This window comes from Oncorhynchus gorbuscha, linkage group LG02 (genome assembly GCF_021184085.1).
Source record: "Oncorhynchus gorbuscha isolate QuinsamMale2020 ecotype Even-year linkage group LG02, OgorEven_v1.0, whole genome shotgun sequence".
NCBI classification, from domain to species: domain Eukaryota; kingdom Metazoa; phylum Chordata; class Actinopteri; order Salmoniformes; family Salmonidae; genus Oncorhynchus; species Oncorhynchus gorbuscha.
Window position 1 is genome coordinate 65,233,786 of NC_060174.1, and position 18,132 is coordinate 65,251,917.

The 18,132-nt window shown below is 43.5% G+C and overlaps 1 protein-coding gene and 1 long non-coding RNA gene across 3 annotated transcripts; both read left to right on the forward strand.

Annotated features, from left to right (window-relative positions):
* Positions 1–2,402: 2,402 nt before the first annotated feature.
* Positions 2,403–6,807, forward strand: LOC124007329 (LRRN4 C-terminal-like protein). The gene is made up of 2 exons (XM_046317817.1): positions 2,403–2,542; positions 5,655–6,807. The coding sequence occupies exon 2, from the start codon at positions 5,660–5,662 to the stop codon at positions 6,404–6,406; it is 747 nt and encodes a 248-aa protein (XP_046173773.1). The 5' UTR covers positions 2,403–2,542; positions 5,655–5,659; the 3' UTR covers positions 6,407–6,807.
* Positions 6,808–8,008: 1,201 nt separating this feature from the next.
* LOC124007337 lies at positions 8,009–12,051 on the forward strand. Of its 2 annotated transcripts, XR_006833911.1 has the most exons (4): positions 8,009–8,879; positions 10,148–10,244; positions 10,869–11,067; positions 11,634–12,051. It is a non-coding gene; the product is annotated as an uncharacterized LOC124007337 (long non-coding RNA). The 2 variants fall into 2 exon arrangements; XR_006833909.1 differs by lacking the exon at positions 8,009–8,879 and having other exon boundaries at positions 9,595–10,244.
* The last annotated feature ends 6,081 nt before the right edge of the window (positions 12,052–18,132 follow it).

An 18,132-nucleotide genomic window follows, 5' to 3' on the forward strand; every position in this document is an offset into this window, starting at 1 on the left:
ATTAGTGGTGACTCGAGGAACCCTGGATATCCTCAAGGAACCATCACTAGTAAAATGTTCACAGCTGCATCTTTGGTTAGTCGTGGGGTTCTTAGAGGAACATTTAATGTTTCTATGTAGCAAAGGGTTCCTGTAGGAACCCTGGACTGGAAGCGTGGCTTAATAGGGGAGTGGCTTTTAAATGTATATTTTTTGGCTTCCCATTAGAGTAAATGTCATTCCTGTTAATTTCTATTGTCATGTTAAGGTTAAAAGCTGACATTTTTGTAGCTTCAATGAGGCTTACTGAGGTGTAGGAGTTCCCCAAGAGCCTATGCAACTTCCAAAGTTTGAAAAGTTACTATCTACTATTTGTAATCAACAATATTAATATTACACTGAATAAATCCAACATAAGGAACTCCTTCCTAATATTCAGTTCCCCCGCCCCTTTTGCCCTCGGGACAGCCTCAATTTGTCAGGTCACGGACTCTACTCAAAAACATTCCACAGGGATGCCGGCCAATGTTGACTCCAATGCTTTCCACAGTCGTGTCAAGTTGGCTGGATGTCCTTTGTGTGGTGGACCATTCTTGATACACACGGGAAACTGTTGAGCATGAAAAACCCAGAAGCGTTGCCGTTCTTGACACAGACCAGTGCGCCTGGCATCTCAAGGATGAAACATCCTTCTTTAACCTGTCGCGTCCCCTTCATCTACACTGAGTATGGTTACATGTCCACAATAATGTGATTACTCTGGGTACTCAGATTAATATAATAGTTTGATCAAAACATTTACATGCTTCGCAAGAACGATTTCCTTTATAATACTGTTTACATGCACACATCTGAAATCAGGCACTCTGACAAATACAGAAAATGGCCAATCAAAATAAACGTTCTCCCACATGTTATTTTAGGAAGCATATTTGATTCTGAGTTCAGACATATAAAGCTTGTATACGTGACGTCATTAAGGGATCATAGCTTCACCTGGATTCACTGGGTCAGTCTATGGGTGCGGTTCAAACACTTAAAAGACACACCCTATCCCCCCAAATTAAAAAAAGTGGACACTTCTGATGACTTATCATGACGTCTGACGAGAACATGCAGGGCAAGGCAGAACGGTATGGGGGGGTGATAAGAGACATATATAAGCCTAGGCAACCATACCACTTGACATGGCATGATACTAACGTCTGCGTGACTCATTACATTACATTTAAGTCATTTCGCGCTAAATGACTCCTGCGTTACGTGTCTGACTGACATGACATGATACTATCGTCTGCGTGACTCCTGCGTTACGTGTCTGACTGACATGATACTAACGTCTGCGTGACTCCTGCGTTACGTGTCTGACTGACATGACATGATACTAACGTCTGCGTTATGACATGACATGATACTAATATACTCATACTGTATGATAGCTAGCAAATGAATACGTTAGCCTGCATAGCTGGAACTTCTGAAGAAGGAAAATGTTTTATTTCTACAATTTCCAAAAGCTAACCAAACAGAAACATATTTACTTTTTACAAGACGTGTTTGTGCAGTCATGTGCATTAGTAGCACAATTTCTAACTTATCTGCATTCGATTTTACTTACACTTGTAAGTAAACTTTAAACTCCCAGTTCTTCTTGACACCTTTACTTGTAAGAGTGTATAGGGGCATTAGTTAACATTTTGGTTTTGTGTTTTTTATAGAACAATGCCAACATATAGAAGAAAACAATACACTCAACCTGATTGGCTATTCTACCTTAATCCTTCTCTTGGTCCAGCTTGTGCAACTGTTTCAAAGTGTTGCTTTCTTTTGACAGTTAAGCTCAGCCTATCTCCTCAGTGGAAATAAGTAAGTATTCTATTCTGTTGAGCTTTGATTTCAGAGCAGCAGGTGGGCGAGTCCAGTCAAGTTATTTGGTGATCTGACCTCGTTCAAATCCTGAACACATTCTTAACCAGCCAGTGTTTGGGACAGTCATACAGCCAGTAAAGGGTGAGAAGGAGAGGTAAACCACTGAGGGGAAGGGTTTGGTAGCACTGACGCGTGTCTGAGGTTGAGAGATGTGTGTGAATCACCCTGGGCAGCAGACAGAATCACCCCCAACCATTCACTGTGCTCCAGCCCTGACAGGCAGAAAGAGCACTATTAATGAACAGGGCCTGCTCTGAAAAAAACTGCACATGCCAATGGAATGTAATAGGAGTTAATCTGGCAGTTACCTCACATACAGGGGCAGCAAGCGAGAGGCACACACACACACGCACGCACGCACGCACGCACGCACACACACACACACATATTGCCAAACCCCCATGGAACAGAGAGAGAGGTGCAGTGGGAAGAGAGGGATAATAGCGAGGGGGGTAGAGAAAGCAGGGAAGGGTGGATGGGGGAGGGAGAAAAGAAGGAGGTGATTGTTGGGGAGTTAGGAAGAATGTATAAAACAAGGGCCAGAGAGAGGGGGAGAGAGTGAATGGACAGAAAGAGAGCGAAGAAACATTGGTGGCAAGATTTCGAAAGCAATAAAGGACTATCGAAAAATCAGGTGAATTGATATTTTTATGAATATGAATCTAAAATTATTGTCTAGTCCTTATTCTATGTGTATTACTAAAGAAAACATTTCTACAATGTTTTGAAGTCTATTGACACACTAACTCTGTAACTACTGGCATACAGTTGGGTTGGGTCGGGTTGTCTCGCTCTCTCTGTTAGTGTAGTTCTACTGAACCTTACCTATGGTTGTTTGGTGTGTGCTGCTTGCTGTTAGATTAGTATGTTTATTAATCCATACTTGTTTATTTAGGGAATCTGTCAGGTAGATATATTTGTATAGAATCATGGGGAGATTGCACTGGCAGCTCTGCTGCTGTAAGTGGGAGCAGCTGACAGGGCTGTTCTGTGTGCTAGATGTGTAAATCCTGGCTCGAACCCACTGTGCAGATGTATTCCTCAGTGCTTCTTAATGTTCCCAAAATGTTCAACATAAAAGGGTAACTGTGTGTGCAGAACTTTTGTACAGTATGGTCATACTGTATGATGAATATTAAACTGAAGCATCATGAATAACATAAAACTTGATGTTACAATTTCTACATTCATGGAGTCTGGGGATTCATTGTGGGATTGGGTCTGTTTTTTTAACATTACAAAGCATTGGGTTTCAGATTAGCATTTTAAATCCCAAATGATGGTGGTGCCAGTAACCACTTTCACATTGTAGCAGACAATCTTATCTAGAAGAATTAGGGTTAAGTGCCTTGCTCAAGGGCACAGACAGATTTTGCAACTTGCCGGCTTGGGGATTCGAACCAGCTACCTTTTGGTTACTTGCCCAACTCTCTTAACTGCTAGGCTACCAACTTCCCTGTGTGAATCTACGCTGGTCTGATTTATAAAAAGGGTTGAGGGAAAAAAATGATCATGTGCGATATCCCATACAGCACATGAAATCAAGCATTATTCACAAATGTAAGAATAACAACACATTTGGAATATATACAGAACCAGACAAAAGTCTGGACACACCTACTCATTCATGGGATTTTTCTTCATTTTTTACTATTTTCTACATTGTAGAATAATAGTGAAGGCATCAAAACTATGAAATAACACATATGGAATCATGTAGTAACCCAGAAAGTGTTAAACAAATCAAAATATATTTTAGATTTGAGATTATACAAAGTAGTCACCCTTTGCCTTGATTACAGCTCTCAACCAGCTTCACCTGGAATGTATTTCAATTAACAGGTGTGCCTTGTTAAAAGTACATTTTGTGGAATTTCTTTCCTTCTTAATGCATTTGAGCCAATCAGTTGTGTTGTGTCATGGTAGGGGTGGTATACAGAACAGAGCCCTGTTTGAAAGAAAGACCAAGTCCATATTTTGCAAGAACAGAGAAACGACTGTCACTCATTACTTTAAGACATGAAAGTCAGTCAATCCGGAAAATGTTAAGAACTTTGAAAGTTTCTTTAATTGCAGTCACAAAAAAAATCAAGCTCTATGACGAAACTGAAAGACCCAGAGTTACCTCTGCAGCAGAGAACAAATTCATTAGAGTTACCAGAAATTGCAGCACGAATAAATGCTTCACAGAGTTCAAGTAAACAGACACGTCTCAACAACAACTGTTTAGAGGAGACTATGTGAATCAGGCCTTCGTGGTCGAATTGCTGCAAAGAAACCACTGCTAAAGGACACCAGTAAGAAGAAGAGACTTGCTTGGGCCAAGAAACATGAGCATTTATACGCAAGTATAAACACCATGGGACCACGGAGCCGTCATACTGCTCAGGAAGTAGACGTGTTCTGTCTCCTAAAGATGAACGTACTTTGGTGCGAAAAGTGCAAATCAATCCCAGAACAACAGCAAAGGACCTTGTGAAGATGCTGGAGGAAACAGGTACAAAAGTATCAATAGCCACAGTAAAACGAGTCCTACATCAACATAACCTGAAAGGCCGCTCAGCAAGGAAGAAACCACTGCTCCAGAACCGCCATAAAAAGCCAGACTACGGGTTTGCAATTGCACATGGGGACAAAGATCATGTATTTGAGAAATGTCCTCTGGTCTGATGAAACAAATATACAACTGTTTGGCCATAATGACCATCATTATGTTTGGAGGAAAAATGGGGAGGCTTGCAAGCCAAAGAACACTATCCCAACCGTGAAGCACGGGGGTGGCAGCATCATGTTGTGGGGGTGCTTTGCTGCAGGAGGGACTGGTGCACTTCACAAAATAGATGGCATCATGTTGGAGGAAAATTATGTCAATTATATTGAAGCAACATCTCAAGACATCAGTCAGGAAGTTAAAGCTTGGTCGCAAATGGGTGTTCCAAATGGACAATGAACCCAAGCATACTTCCAAAGTTGTGGAAAATGGCTTAAGGACAACAAAGTCAAGATATTTGAGTGGCCATCACAAAGCCCTGAGTCAGGGCAAAATTCACCCAACTTATTGTGGGAAGCTTGTGGATGGCTACCAGAAACGTTTGACACAAGTTAAATATTTTAAAGGTAATGCTACCAAATACTAATTGAGTGTATGTAAACTTCTGACCCACTGGGAATGTGATGAAAGAAATAAAAGCTGAAAGAAATCAATCTCTGCTATTATTCTGACATTTCACATTCTTAAAATTAATTGGTGATCCTAACTGACTTAAGACAGGGAATTTTTACTAGGATTAAATGTCAAGAATTGTGAAAAACAGAGTTTAAATGTGTTTGGCTAAGGTGTATGTAAACTTCTGACTTCAACTGTATGTGGGAACTCCTTCAATACTGTTGGAAAAGCATTCCATGTGAAGCTGGTTGAGAGAATGGCTAGAGTGTGCAAAGCTGTTATCAAGGCAAAGGGTGGCTACTTTGAAAAATATTAAATGTATTTTGATTTGTTTAACACTTTTTTGGTAACTACATGATTCCATATGTGTTATTTTATAGTTTTGATGTCTTCATTATTATTCTGCAATGTAGAACATTTTTTAAAATAAAGAAAACCCTTGAATGAGTAGGTGTGTCCAAACTTTTTACTGGTACTGTACAGATATACATACAAATGTGTGTCTCCATCCGAATACCTTTCATAAGCAGATCCTTTGTCAAACCATCTCTAATGGAGTGTTATTTTCTATCATCTTCAGATACCATGTCCGCCAATAAGGATTGTCCACCTCTACTGATAATCCTCTTACTGGCCCTTCTTAATGGCTCCTCCTCCTTTGCCGCACCTTCTGACGTCTCATGGACCAACCACACAGCCACCCTGCCTCTGAGGCCAAACGGAGACATGTACGACCTGTTGCAGCTCCACTCAGATGACTACTATGATATGTTAACTGATCCACCCAGTCACCCCCCACTTGCCCCCTCACAGGGCACCAATCCTCAACCCTGTGACTATGACCCCTGCCGGGAGCTACAGCCTCCCTGTGCCCAGCTGGCATCCTCCAGCGGCTGCCTGTGTCCGGGGGTGAGTGGGCCCCATGCGGCCCCAGAGGCTCCCTACCTGAAGAGACTGTCTATGGACGGCTCAGGAGTTGTGGTTCAGTGGTGTGCACCCTTTTCTTTCGTGACCCATTATGAGGTGGTGGTGGGTGCGCTGGAGCCCTTGCTGTTTGGTGTAGACCAGAGGAGTGGTACTGTGATGGGGATGGGGCAGGGGGCAGAGGTGTGTGTGGTGGCGGTGAATTATGCAGGAGTCAGTGAGCGTCAGGAGGGGTCCTGTACGATGTACGAGCCCCCCGGGGACAGCAGTGTGGCCCTCAAAGCTGGGCTGATCGGAGGGGCCCTGGGGCTCCTGTTGCTCCTCTCACTGGCTGTCCTGCTCTGGAGGCACAGGGCTCGGAGAAAAGCAGATGCCAGGATCACCCAGGCCACAGAGGAAACACTATGAGAGGACTGAGGGGAGGCTATGGTAGAGGTTGACTCAGGGGTGGCTATCTAGGGCTGAGAATAGAGACATTTTATTCCTACTCTTCTGGTTAAAAATAAAAGCTATGCAGTGTCACACCAAGTTAAACAGATATTTAGGAGACCACATGATCTCTCGTAACCAGCTACGAGTTACCAGCAGATGTCTTGATAATAGAACAATGCAGTGAGTCAGTGGTTCCTCATGCGCCACATACAATTGCTTTGGAGTTGTTATAAGACTGTTTTGATATTTCTATATGATCAGTCCATAAATAATCTAGACCTACATGCAAAAGTACCTCTCGCGCTTTTGACAATGATTTCACATGAGGCCTATTTCACAAATACTCAGGCTCATAAATAAACATGTTTTTCTTTCAATTATTTAGCTACCTACATCATGTTATTTCAAGTTATCCATTTGGAGAGCAACATCACCTTGAATTTTAGGACTCCTTTAGGTATTAAAAAATGATCTATATAAAACATTGAATTGGGCCTTTACTACTCAAGCCCATAGAAAGGCATTGAATAGCACATTCATGAATGTTAAAAAAGACAGTAAAAAAATATATTATAAAGAATAAGGTTTCGAAGTGTCTGTCCTATATCTAGGAGATATAAGAAAGCTCGGGAAATACACTACATGGTCAAACGTATGTGGACACTCAATCAATCAGTCAATGAATCAAATGTATTTATAAAGCCCTTTTTAAATCAGCAGATGTCACAAAGTGCTATACAGAAACCCAGCCTAAAAACCCCAAACAGCAAACAATGTGGATGTAGAAGCACTGTGGCTTGGAAAAACTCCCTAGAGAGGCAGAAACCTAGGAAAAAACCTAGAGAGGAACCAGGCTATAGGGGTGGCCAGTCATCTTCTGGCTGTGCCGGGTGGAGAGGAACCAGACTATGGGGGTGGCCAGTCATCTTCTGACTTTGCCTGGTGGAGATTATAAGAGTACATTGCCATTAAGGCCAGATTGTTCTTTAAGATGTTCAAACATTCATAGATGACCAGCAGGGTCAAATAATAATCACAGTGGTTGTAGAGGGTGCAACAGGTCAGTACCCCAAGAGTAAATGTCAGTTGAGACAACTGTACAATCATCAAGATTAATTGTCCAACAGCAGATCTCTTTGTTTCTTGGGACCTAGAACTAGCATCTCTGTTTTGTCCGAGTTTAAAAGCAAAACATTTGCCACCATCCACTTCCTCATGTCTGAAACACAGGCTTACAGGGTAGACAATTTTGGGGTTTCACCATGTTTCATCGAAATGTGCAGCTGTGTGTCGTCCGCATAGCAGTGAAAGTTGACATTGTGTTTCCAAATGAACTCACCAAGAGGTAGATAAATAGCGAAAACAATAGTGGTCCTAAAACGGAACCTTGAGGAATGCTGAAACTTACCATTGATTTGTCAGGGGACAAACCATCCACAGCGACAAACTGATATCTTTCAGACAGAGGCAAGAACATGTCCGTGTAGATCACTTAAGGTTTCTAATCTCTCCAAAATAATGTGGTGATCGATGGTGTCAATAGCAGCATTAAGGTGCAGAGCCTTGGTCTGGCGACATTAAAAGGTAATTGACCACCTTCACGAGTGCAGTCTCGGTGCTATGATGCGGTCTAAAACCAGACTGAAGCATTTCGTATATACATTATTTGTCTTCAGGAAGGCAGTGAGTTGCTGCACAACAGCTTGTTCAAAACATTTTGAGAGCAATGGGAGATTTGAATAGGCCGATAGCGTTTTACATTTTCCAAGTCAAGGTTTGGCTTTTTCAAGAAAGGCTTTATTACTGATACTTTTAGTGAGTTTGGTACACATCCGTTGGATGTGTTATTATGTTCAACATAGGAGGGCCAAGCACAGGAATTATCTCTTTCAGTAGTTTAGTTGGAATAGGGTCCAGTATGACAGTTTAGAGGCCATGACTACTTTCATGAATGTGTAAAGAGATACAGGATTTTAAAAACTTGAGTGTCTCCATTGATCCAGGTCCTGGGAGTTCTGTGCAGATCAGGACAACTGAGCTTTGGAGAAATACGCAGATTCAAAGTGGAGTCCGTAATGATCGTGATCTTTTCATCAAAGAAGTTAATGAATTTATCACTGCTGAAGTGAAAGCTGTCCTCTTTTGTTGAATGCTGCTTTTTAGTTAGCTTTGCGACAGTATCAAAAATTAATTTAGGATTGTTCTTATTCTCCTCAATTAGGTTGGAAACATAGGATGATCTAGCAGCAGTGAGGGCTCTTCGATATTGCACAGTACAGTCTTACAAGCTAGTCGGAAGACATCCAGTTTGGTGGCGTGCCATTTCCTTTCCAATTTTCTGGAAGCTTGCTTCAGGGCTCGGTATTTTCTGTATACCAGGAAGCAAATGTTTTGTGACAAATATTTTTTGTTCTTAGGGGATCGACTGCATCTAGGGTATTACGCAAAGGTAAATTAAGATCCTCAGTTAGGTGGTTAACCGATTTTTGTACTCAGACGTCCTTGGGGATTAGGATATTGAATTTGAATTGAATATTTTTGAATTTGTAATGCAGAAATGTAATCATTAAATTCCTAAATTGAACTTGAAACTGAATTGAATGAATATTGCATTCAGATGAAAAAATATATTTTAATTCAATATTCAAATTCAATATTTATATATTCAGTTTCAATATGGTAGATATCACAGTCATTTTCTGGGTATCAAGTTTACAAACTATTATTTCAAGTTGACCGAAGTTTTATAAGTTCTCAGATCCATTCACATACAGTTTTCAAATATAATTTTCAAATTCAGTTTCTAAATCTAGTTTCTAAATTCATATTCAATACTGCTCACAACATCTGGGTACTTGGACAGCCAGGAAAAGTAGAAGAACAATGATAAATCTTACTCCCTTCCAACAATGATAAATCCAATTCCCGCCACTCGGGCACTCTGCACACACACTGCTCGCGATGCCATGTCTGCGATGCCAAGGGCTAACACGGAACCCAAACCAGCTGCGCGAGTGCGTCATCGTGCATACATTTATTTTGTCCCCCTACACCAAACGCGATCACGACACACAGGTTAAATATCAAAACAAACTCTGAACCAATGACATTAATTTGGGGACAGGTTGAAAAGCATTAAACATGTATGGCAATTTAGCTAGTTAGCTTGCACTTGCTAGCTAATTTGTCCTATTTAGCTAGCTTGCTGTTGCTAGCTAATTTGTCCTGGGATATAAACATTGAGTTGTTATTTTACTTGAACTGCACAAGGTCCTCTACTCCGACAAATTAATTCACACATAAATCGGCCAACCGAATCATTTCTATTAATCTCTCCTCCTTCCATGCTTTTTCATCGTTGAAGTCATATGGTGATTGTATCTAAACTTTCATAGTATTACCACGACTCCCTGCAAAACAGTTTGTCTTTCAATCCCCCATGTGGGTATAGCCAATGAGGTGATGGCACGTGGGTACCTGCTTTTATAAACCAATGAGGAGATGGGAGAGGCAGGACTTTCAACACGATCTGCGCCAGAAATAGAAAGGACTTCTATTTTAGCCCTTGGCATGCAGACGCTTTTTGGCGCACGCGAGCAGTGCGGCTGCAATAATTGAATAACATGGATTTCTAAATTTATTTTGCGATGCTTGCGCACGCGACGCATCCGGTCTGGTCAGAATGTAATATTGAACTCCTTTCTATTTCTGACACAGATCGCGCTGAAAGTCCTGCCTCTCCCATCTCCCATTTGATGTTGCATTTTATTTCATCAGAGGAACAAAAACGGCACAAAACAGGCTTCTTATGAAGGTATGTAACTAGCTGTGCTAGCAACTGTTCACCCCATACCATGGCCTGGTTAGCCATATCTAGATGTTGAGATGTGTTAACATGTGGCCATAAAGTAACATATGAACACTGTTTTTTGGCAACCAGTCTGTGCCCTGCCTCCTAGAGGTTGTTTAACAGACAAATAAAGATACACACTCCAACTCAGTTTAAAGTGGGGAAAAGTAGTACAAAAAAATGTGACATCCTCCAACAGCTACATCATTTGGACAGCTGTAACTTGTTAAATAATAGTCAGATGAATCTAACCAAGCCAACCCCCTATGTATGTTAATTTGGTTGCTGATCCAGCTTCTCCAACTAGTGTGTGTGTGTGTGTGTGTGTGTGTGTGTGTGTGTGTGTGTGTGTGTGTGTCTGTGTCTGTGTGTGTGTGTGTGTGTGTGTGTGTGTGTGTGTGTGTGTGTGTGTGTGTGTGTGTGTGTGTGTGTGTGTGTGTGTGTGTGTGTGCGTGCGTGCGTGCGTGCGTGCGTGCGTGCGTGCGTGCGTGCGTGCGTGCGTGCGTGCGTGCGTGCGTGCGTGTGTGTGTGTGTGCGTGTACATGAAATATTATAATTAGATATATTTCTTCTTCTCCTTCGCCACAGCTGCAGATGTAAAGGACACATTTTGCATCATGATGAATCTACAGCAGGCAAGTCAAGTAGTCTGCCGACAGTGCAGAGGCTGATGCTGCTTCCACTCTACGATGGGTACACTTCAACCATCTTGGACTTCCTTGGGGACACTTTTAGACCATGGTAAAGCTAGGACAATATGTCCACACCATCTCCAACTACAAGACCAGTAAGTGTTCCTTGTCAAAAATCCCAAGGTTTACACAAATGTCTCAATCCATTCCAAGGGGACCAAATAACCAAGCAGCTGAACAGCCAGTCATTCCTCATCCTCTGCTTCCACCTTGTGGTGCATTTATTTATATATCATTTATGTTGCTTCACAATAAGATTGACAAGCTAAGATGGAGGCTTTGAGTTATGATTTCATTAAAGCTGAGATCTGCAGAAGGTGAAAACAGCGTCACTGGTCGCTTCAGGTGCATTTCTTATTGTTATGTTCATCAAACAGAGGAGAGTATGTTGTAGTATGTTGTAGTATGTACTCTGCTGTTCTATCAGTGTGCAATGATGTCGGGGGGGGGGCAGGGTTTTGTTGTTTAAAGTAACATCTTTGTTATAATATCGCAAACGGAAAGGGCAGTTTCACACCACAACTTATTTAAATCCGACCCTTGAAGTCCTCTAGGAATTTATTGACAAACACTGATTTAGATCATGTGATTAAACTACTGTTATAAGATGCATTTAGAAAAAAAAGTAGTTGACACAAACATCATGTGTTTTGCTTTTCAGGAACATGATCAAATGAACAATGAACCCCCCCCCCCCTTCCTCAGTGCAACCATCAGTCCAAGCCCCAATGGACCAGGGACAAAGTCGGTCAAGTCCCGATGGAGAGACACCCCAGTCCTCCAGAAGGAGATTCCATCCCAGTGGGACTAATCAGGCAAAGAAGGGGGTATATGCCAAAGTTCTTGCTTACCTACGTGAACAACCACCCACAGCCACAGAGTCTGATCCATCTGTAGTTTTTGGGATGCTACCAAGACTTCACTTGATGTCCAAAAGTGGACCTCCAGCAACTGCTGCTAAAGTATCTGTTTCAAGATTTGAACAGCGAGTGAGAATTGCGAGAGCGGAGATATTGCAATGGTGAATTATGTTTGTATGTATTCATTGTGCATACATTATTAAATCGATTATCCTACAGTTCTGACTCATTACGCTACACTTTTTTATTTGAATGATAATGGATAAATAACAATAAAATCATGCATGAGATGGAATTCAATAGATAATCAATATAGGCTACAAAAAGTTGCTAGTTTCTGAAACAATTAGGGCTACAGCAAGATGGTGTTAAAGTGTGACAATGATTATCGGAAAAGGTTCCACTGCCGGCTGACTACACCCTCAGGTGAGTTGAAGTAGTCCTTGTTCTCGTCTCTGAAATTCTTGGCTTCACTCGTGTGGTTATTGCTGGAACCTACCCTGATATCCAGCATGGACTCTGTAGGAGCCTTGGAGTGCCACTGGCTGGCACCACCACTCCACTGTCCACTTCTGCCCTGTACAACTGGAGGTGAGCTCAAATCCAATTATTTGTGGATTTTGATGGGTGTTTGGGGGTATTATCTTGCTGGAAGATCCACTTGCGTCCAAGTTTCAGCCTCGGCAGAGGCAACCAGATTGTTGGCTAAAATATCCAGGTACTGGGGAGTTTGAGGGTGTACGATGTTGTAATTGTGATGGCAACCACGTTCCCAATTCCCCAGAGTGTCCGGTTAGGGTAAAGGAGTATGAAGTGGCAAGGGTCAGGGCTATACAGCAGGCCTCCTTCACAGAGGCACGTGAAATAGTTGGAGTGAGTGGAGCTGAAGATATGGCTGTGGATGCTTCGCTGACCGTGGAGATTCAGTGTTGCTCAACAGTTGAGGGAAACTTATATGCTGATTGTGAAGAAGGTGGATGTTATGGTGTTTATTGCGCATGTGATTAATTGTACTGCACAAAGGAACAAAATGTCTAAGAAACTGGACATAATAGTATCTGCTGCTCAAAGGTTTTGGAGTTTCCAGGACTTCACTGCCGAAACATGGCAAAGAATACTGTCTGAAGATACTCTTCTTTCTCAGGTCCCAGAGCCTGTAGGGATGGGCGTTGGCAGTTGAATCTGAATAAAGGAGTACATTGGATTTAATTATGGACTGGTATACAGCCAAAACAGTAGCTGGCGGCCAGGGTTGGGAAGTAACTGATTACATGTAAGGGATTACAAAAACCGGTAAATGTAATCTGTTACCTTACCAACAAAAATATTGTAAACCGATTACAGATACTTTTGAAAAACTGGATTACTTCGAGGATTACTTTTAAATTCAGAAAGGATGTTTGTGAAAAAAACATGTGACACTTCGTTTTTTTTAATGACATTCAAATCAACATTGAAAAAAGGCGCAAATGTAAATTTGTTCCACGTGATCGTGTCTGACCCCAAGTTGGAGACCACTATGATGACACACCAAATGTGTTTGACGGATCACGGGAAAAGAGCAGGAAGAGGCTTTTGTAGGCTACAGATCAAGGTACGTCTTCTAATTATGCGTCTGCTGTCGGCATCCAAAGATTATCCAATTTCAATAAACACTTGGAGGTAAGGATGAGAGCATTGTACTCTACGGCGATACGGATATCACTTATTGATATCTACATAGAGCATTGATGTGACTCACACTGCTGCTCTCTCATTTAGCTATTTGCGCCTTACGGGTTGTTGTGGATGACTGTTCACAAATCTAAATGTTATGCAGGTGAATGAACGGAACGAGAGAGAGAGAGAGAGAGAGAGAGAGAGAGAGAGAGAGAGAGAGAGAGAGAGGGAAAGAACCTAATAAGACCAGCAGGGGGAAACGAATAGAAGAGAAAGCACAGGCACACAAGACATGACAATCTATGACAAAACATGACAGTACCCCCCCACTCGCCGAGCGCCTCCTGGCGCACTCGAGGAGGAACCCTGGCGGCAACGGAGGAAATCATTGATCAACGAACGGTCCAGCACGTCCCGAGAAAGAACCCAACTCCTCTCCTCAGGACCGTAACGGGAAACGATGAAGAGGGAATCAAGTGCAATAACTCTTATAAAAATGAGACACGGGTAGAGAACTGTAAGCGTTAGAGCAATCAGGACCAAACAGGCCAGGAGAGTAACAACTAGGGACAGACTGAGACACAGCAAGGCTAAGACCAGGAACAGGAGAGAGGCGGTGGCTGTGGACAGACTGAGACACAGCAAGTGCAGGAATAGGACCAGGAGAGATGCGGTGGCTGGGGACAGACTGAGACACAGCAAGGGCAGGAGAGATGCGGTGGCTGGGGACAGACTGAGACCCAGCAAGGCCAGGAGCAGAAGCAGGAAGAAAGTTATCGGACTTAGTCTGCGCGCAGTCCGAACAAGCAGCCACGAAACGGCGCGTGTCACGCTCCTGAGTAGGCCACCAAAAACGCTGGCGAATAGAAGCAAGCATGCCCCGAACGCCGGGGTGGCCAGCTAACTGGGCAGAGTGAGCCCACTGAAGAACGGCCAGACGAGTAGAAACGGGAACGAAAAGAAGGTTCCTAGGACAAGCGCGCGGTGACGGAGTGTGAGTGAGTGCTTGCTTTACCTGTCTCTCGATTCCCCAGACATTCAACCCGGTCGGTAGAGGCTACAGAAGAACTGAAGAGACGGGATAAAGCATCAGGCTTGGTGTTCTTAGTGCCCGGACGATAAGAAATAACGAACTCGAAATGAGCGAAATACAGCGCCCAACGAGCCTGACGCGCATTAAGTCGTTTGGCAGAACGGATGTACTCAAGGTTCTTATGGTCAGTCCAAACGACAAAAGGAACGGTCGCCCCCTCCAACCACTGTCGCCATTCGCCTAGGGCTAAACGGATGGCGAGCAGTTCGCGGTTAGCCACATCATAGTTACATTCCGACGGCGACAAGCGATGAGAAAAATACGCGCAAGGTTGGACCTTATCGTCAGTATGGGAGCGCTGGGACAGAATGGCTCCCACGCCCACCTCTGACGCGTCTACCTCGACAATGAACTGTTTAGTGACGTCAGGTGTAACAAGGATAGGAGCGGATGTTAAACGCTTCTTGAGGAGATCAGTACAACAATCATACGACCGGTGAGGAGGAAGGGAGGTGGCTCTGGACCGACTGAAGACCTTGCGCAGATCATGATATTCCTCCGGTAATCCTGTCAAATCACCAGGCTCCTCCTGTGAAGAGGGGGCAGAAGAAACAGGAGGAAAAGCAGACATTAAACATTTCACATGACAAGAAACGTTCCAGGAAAGGATAGAATTACTAGACCAATCAAAAGAAGGATTATGACACACTAGCCAGGGATGACCCAAAACAACAGGTAAAAGGTGAACGAAAAATCAAAAAAGAAATGGTCTCACTATGGTTACCAGATACTGTGAGGGTTAAAGGTAGTGTTTCACATAATATACTGGGGAGAGGACTACCATCCAAGGCGAACATGGCCGTGGGCTCCCCTAACTGTCTGAGAGGAATGTCATGTTCCCGAGCCCAGGCTTCGTCCATAAAACAGCCCTCCGCCCCAGAGTCTATTAATGCACTGCAGGAAGCTGCCGAACCGGTCCAGCGTAGATGGACCGGCAAGGTAGTACAGGAACTTGACGGAGAGGACAGAGTAGTAGCGCTTATCAGTAGCCCTCTGCTTACTGATGAGCTCTGGCCTTTAACTGGACATGAAATGACAAAATGACCAGCGGAACCGCAATAGAGACAGAGGCGGTTGGTGATTCTCCGTTCCCTCTCCTTAGTCGAGATGCGAATACCCCCCAACTGCATGGGCTCAACACCTGAGTCAGTGGGGAAAGATGGTAGTGTCGGGGAGAGGGGGGACACAGTTAACGCGAGCTCTCTTCCATGAGCTCGGTGACGAAGATCTACCCGTCGTTCTATGCGAATAGCGAGTTCAATCAAAGAATCCACGCTGGATGGAACCTCCCGGGAGAGAATCTCATCCTTAACCTTAGCGTGGAGTCCCTCCAGGAAACGACCGAGCAACGCCTGCTCGTTCCAGTTACTGGAGGCAGCAAGAGTGCGAAACTCTATAGAGTAATCCATTATGGATCGATTACCTTGACATAGGGAAGACAGGGACCAGGAAGCTTCTTTCCCAAAAACAGAACGATCAAAAACCCGTATCATCTCCTCCTTAAAGTTCTGATACTGGTTAGTACACTCAGCCCTTGCCTCCCAGATAGCTGTGCCCCACTCCCGAGCCCGTCCAGTAAGGAGAGATATGATGTAGGCGATACGAGCAATACCCCTGGAGTACTGTGGGGCTGTGGGGCTGGAGAGAGAACACTATATCACACTGGGTAAGGAACGAGCGACATTCAGTGGGCTCCCCAGAGTAGCACGGTGGGTTATTAATTCTGGGCTCCGGAGACCCGGAAGCCCAGGAGGTAACCGGTGGATCGAGGCGGAGATTGTGAATCTCCTCCGAGAGGCCGGAGACTTGGGCGGCCAGGGTCTCAACGGCATGTCGAGCAGCAGACAATTCCTGTTCGTGTCTGCCTAGCATCGCTCCCTGGAACTCGACAGCAGAGTAGAGAGAATCCGTAGTCGCTGGGTCCATTCTTGGTCAGATCCTTCTGTTATGCAGGTGAATGAGGACCCAAAAGCGACTTAACAGAAACAGAGTTTATTCCAGTCTTAACAAAAAACGATAAATCCAGAATTCTTTCACAGGTAATGTCCAAACAGGAATAACTGAAATCCTCTAGTCAGTAGAGGGGAACAACAGGAGAAGTGGCCACAAACTGCAGGTCGCTTTGGGTTGGCGCAGGCCGTAGCTGATAGAGACACCTGCTCACAGGCAGCATCTGAAGAAGGCAAAAACACGACAGGACGGAACAAGGACACAGTACAGCAAACATCAAACAAGGATCCGACAAGGACAGAAGCGGAAACAGAGGGAGAAATAGGGACTCTAATCAGAGGGCAAAATAGGGGACAGGTGTGAAAGAGTAAACAAGGTAGTTAGGAGAATGAGGAACAGCTGGGAGCAGGAACGGAACGATAGAGAGAGAGAGAGAGAGAGAGAGAGAGAGAGAGAGAGAGAGAGAGAGAGAGAGAGAGAGAGAGAGAGAGAGAGAGAGAGAGAGAGAGAGAGAGAGAACCTAATAAGACCAGCAGGGGGAAACGAATAGAAGAGAAAGCACAGGGACAAGACATGACAATCTATGACAAAACATGACACTAAATGTGTATTTGAACTCAATGGTTAAATTCAAGAAGTTTAAGCTGCCTATCAATCATTGTTTTTGAAACGAGTGGACAGCCAGTGAAAAATGCACTCTTGCAACAACTGTATATTGCGGATCCCAGCCTGTGGAATAAAAGTGGGGCTTTTATTGCGCAATCTAATTCATGCTGATATTTTTTTTTATCCATAGGCCAAATGGACATGCTCAAACTCGTACACTTTTGAGATACTTAAAGGGGCAATCTGCAGTTGCTCCATCCATTTTTGGATTTATAAATGATATATTTTAATGTAAAGATAATGTATTCATATTATATGTAGTAGAATGCGATGGGTTGGAAGAAGCCTACACAACCAAAACATAAAGTAAAATTTAACATCCATATGACCAGCTATGTAAACTTTATCCTGTAATAGATGTTGTTCAATTGTTAACAAATATTTTTGTCTTCTGACACGCTGCCCAAACCAGACGCGGGTGCGAGCATTGCGAAATAAAAGTACACATACATGTTATTCAATCATTGCACCCACACTGCTTGTGCACGCCAACGAGTGTCTGTGCTACCAGGCGCTAAAATACAAGTTGCTTCTATTTGTGACGCAGAATGAGATGCAAAGTCCTGCCTCTCCCATCTCCTCATTGGCTTTTAGAAGCATATATGCACTTACCACCTCCTCATTGGTTATACCCATGTGGGTGATTGAAAGATGAACTGAGGTCGGTTGTGGTAATACACTTTATTATGAAAGTTAGTTGCCAATGGCCATATAAAGTCCAAAGAAGAAGCCTGGAAGGAGGAGAGATGACTAGACATGATTCGGTTGACCGTTTTTATGTGTGGATTAGTAGTTGTTGGAGTAGAGGACCTTGTGCATTTCAGGTAAAATAACAACTCAATGTTTATATCCCAGGACAAATTAGCTAGAAACTGCAAGCTAGCTAGCTAAATTGCCATAAATGCTTCATGCTTTTCAACCTGTCCCCAAAT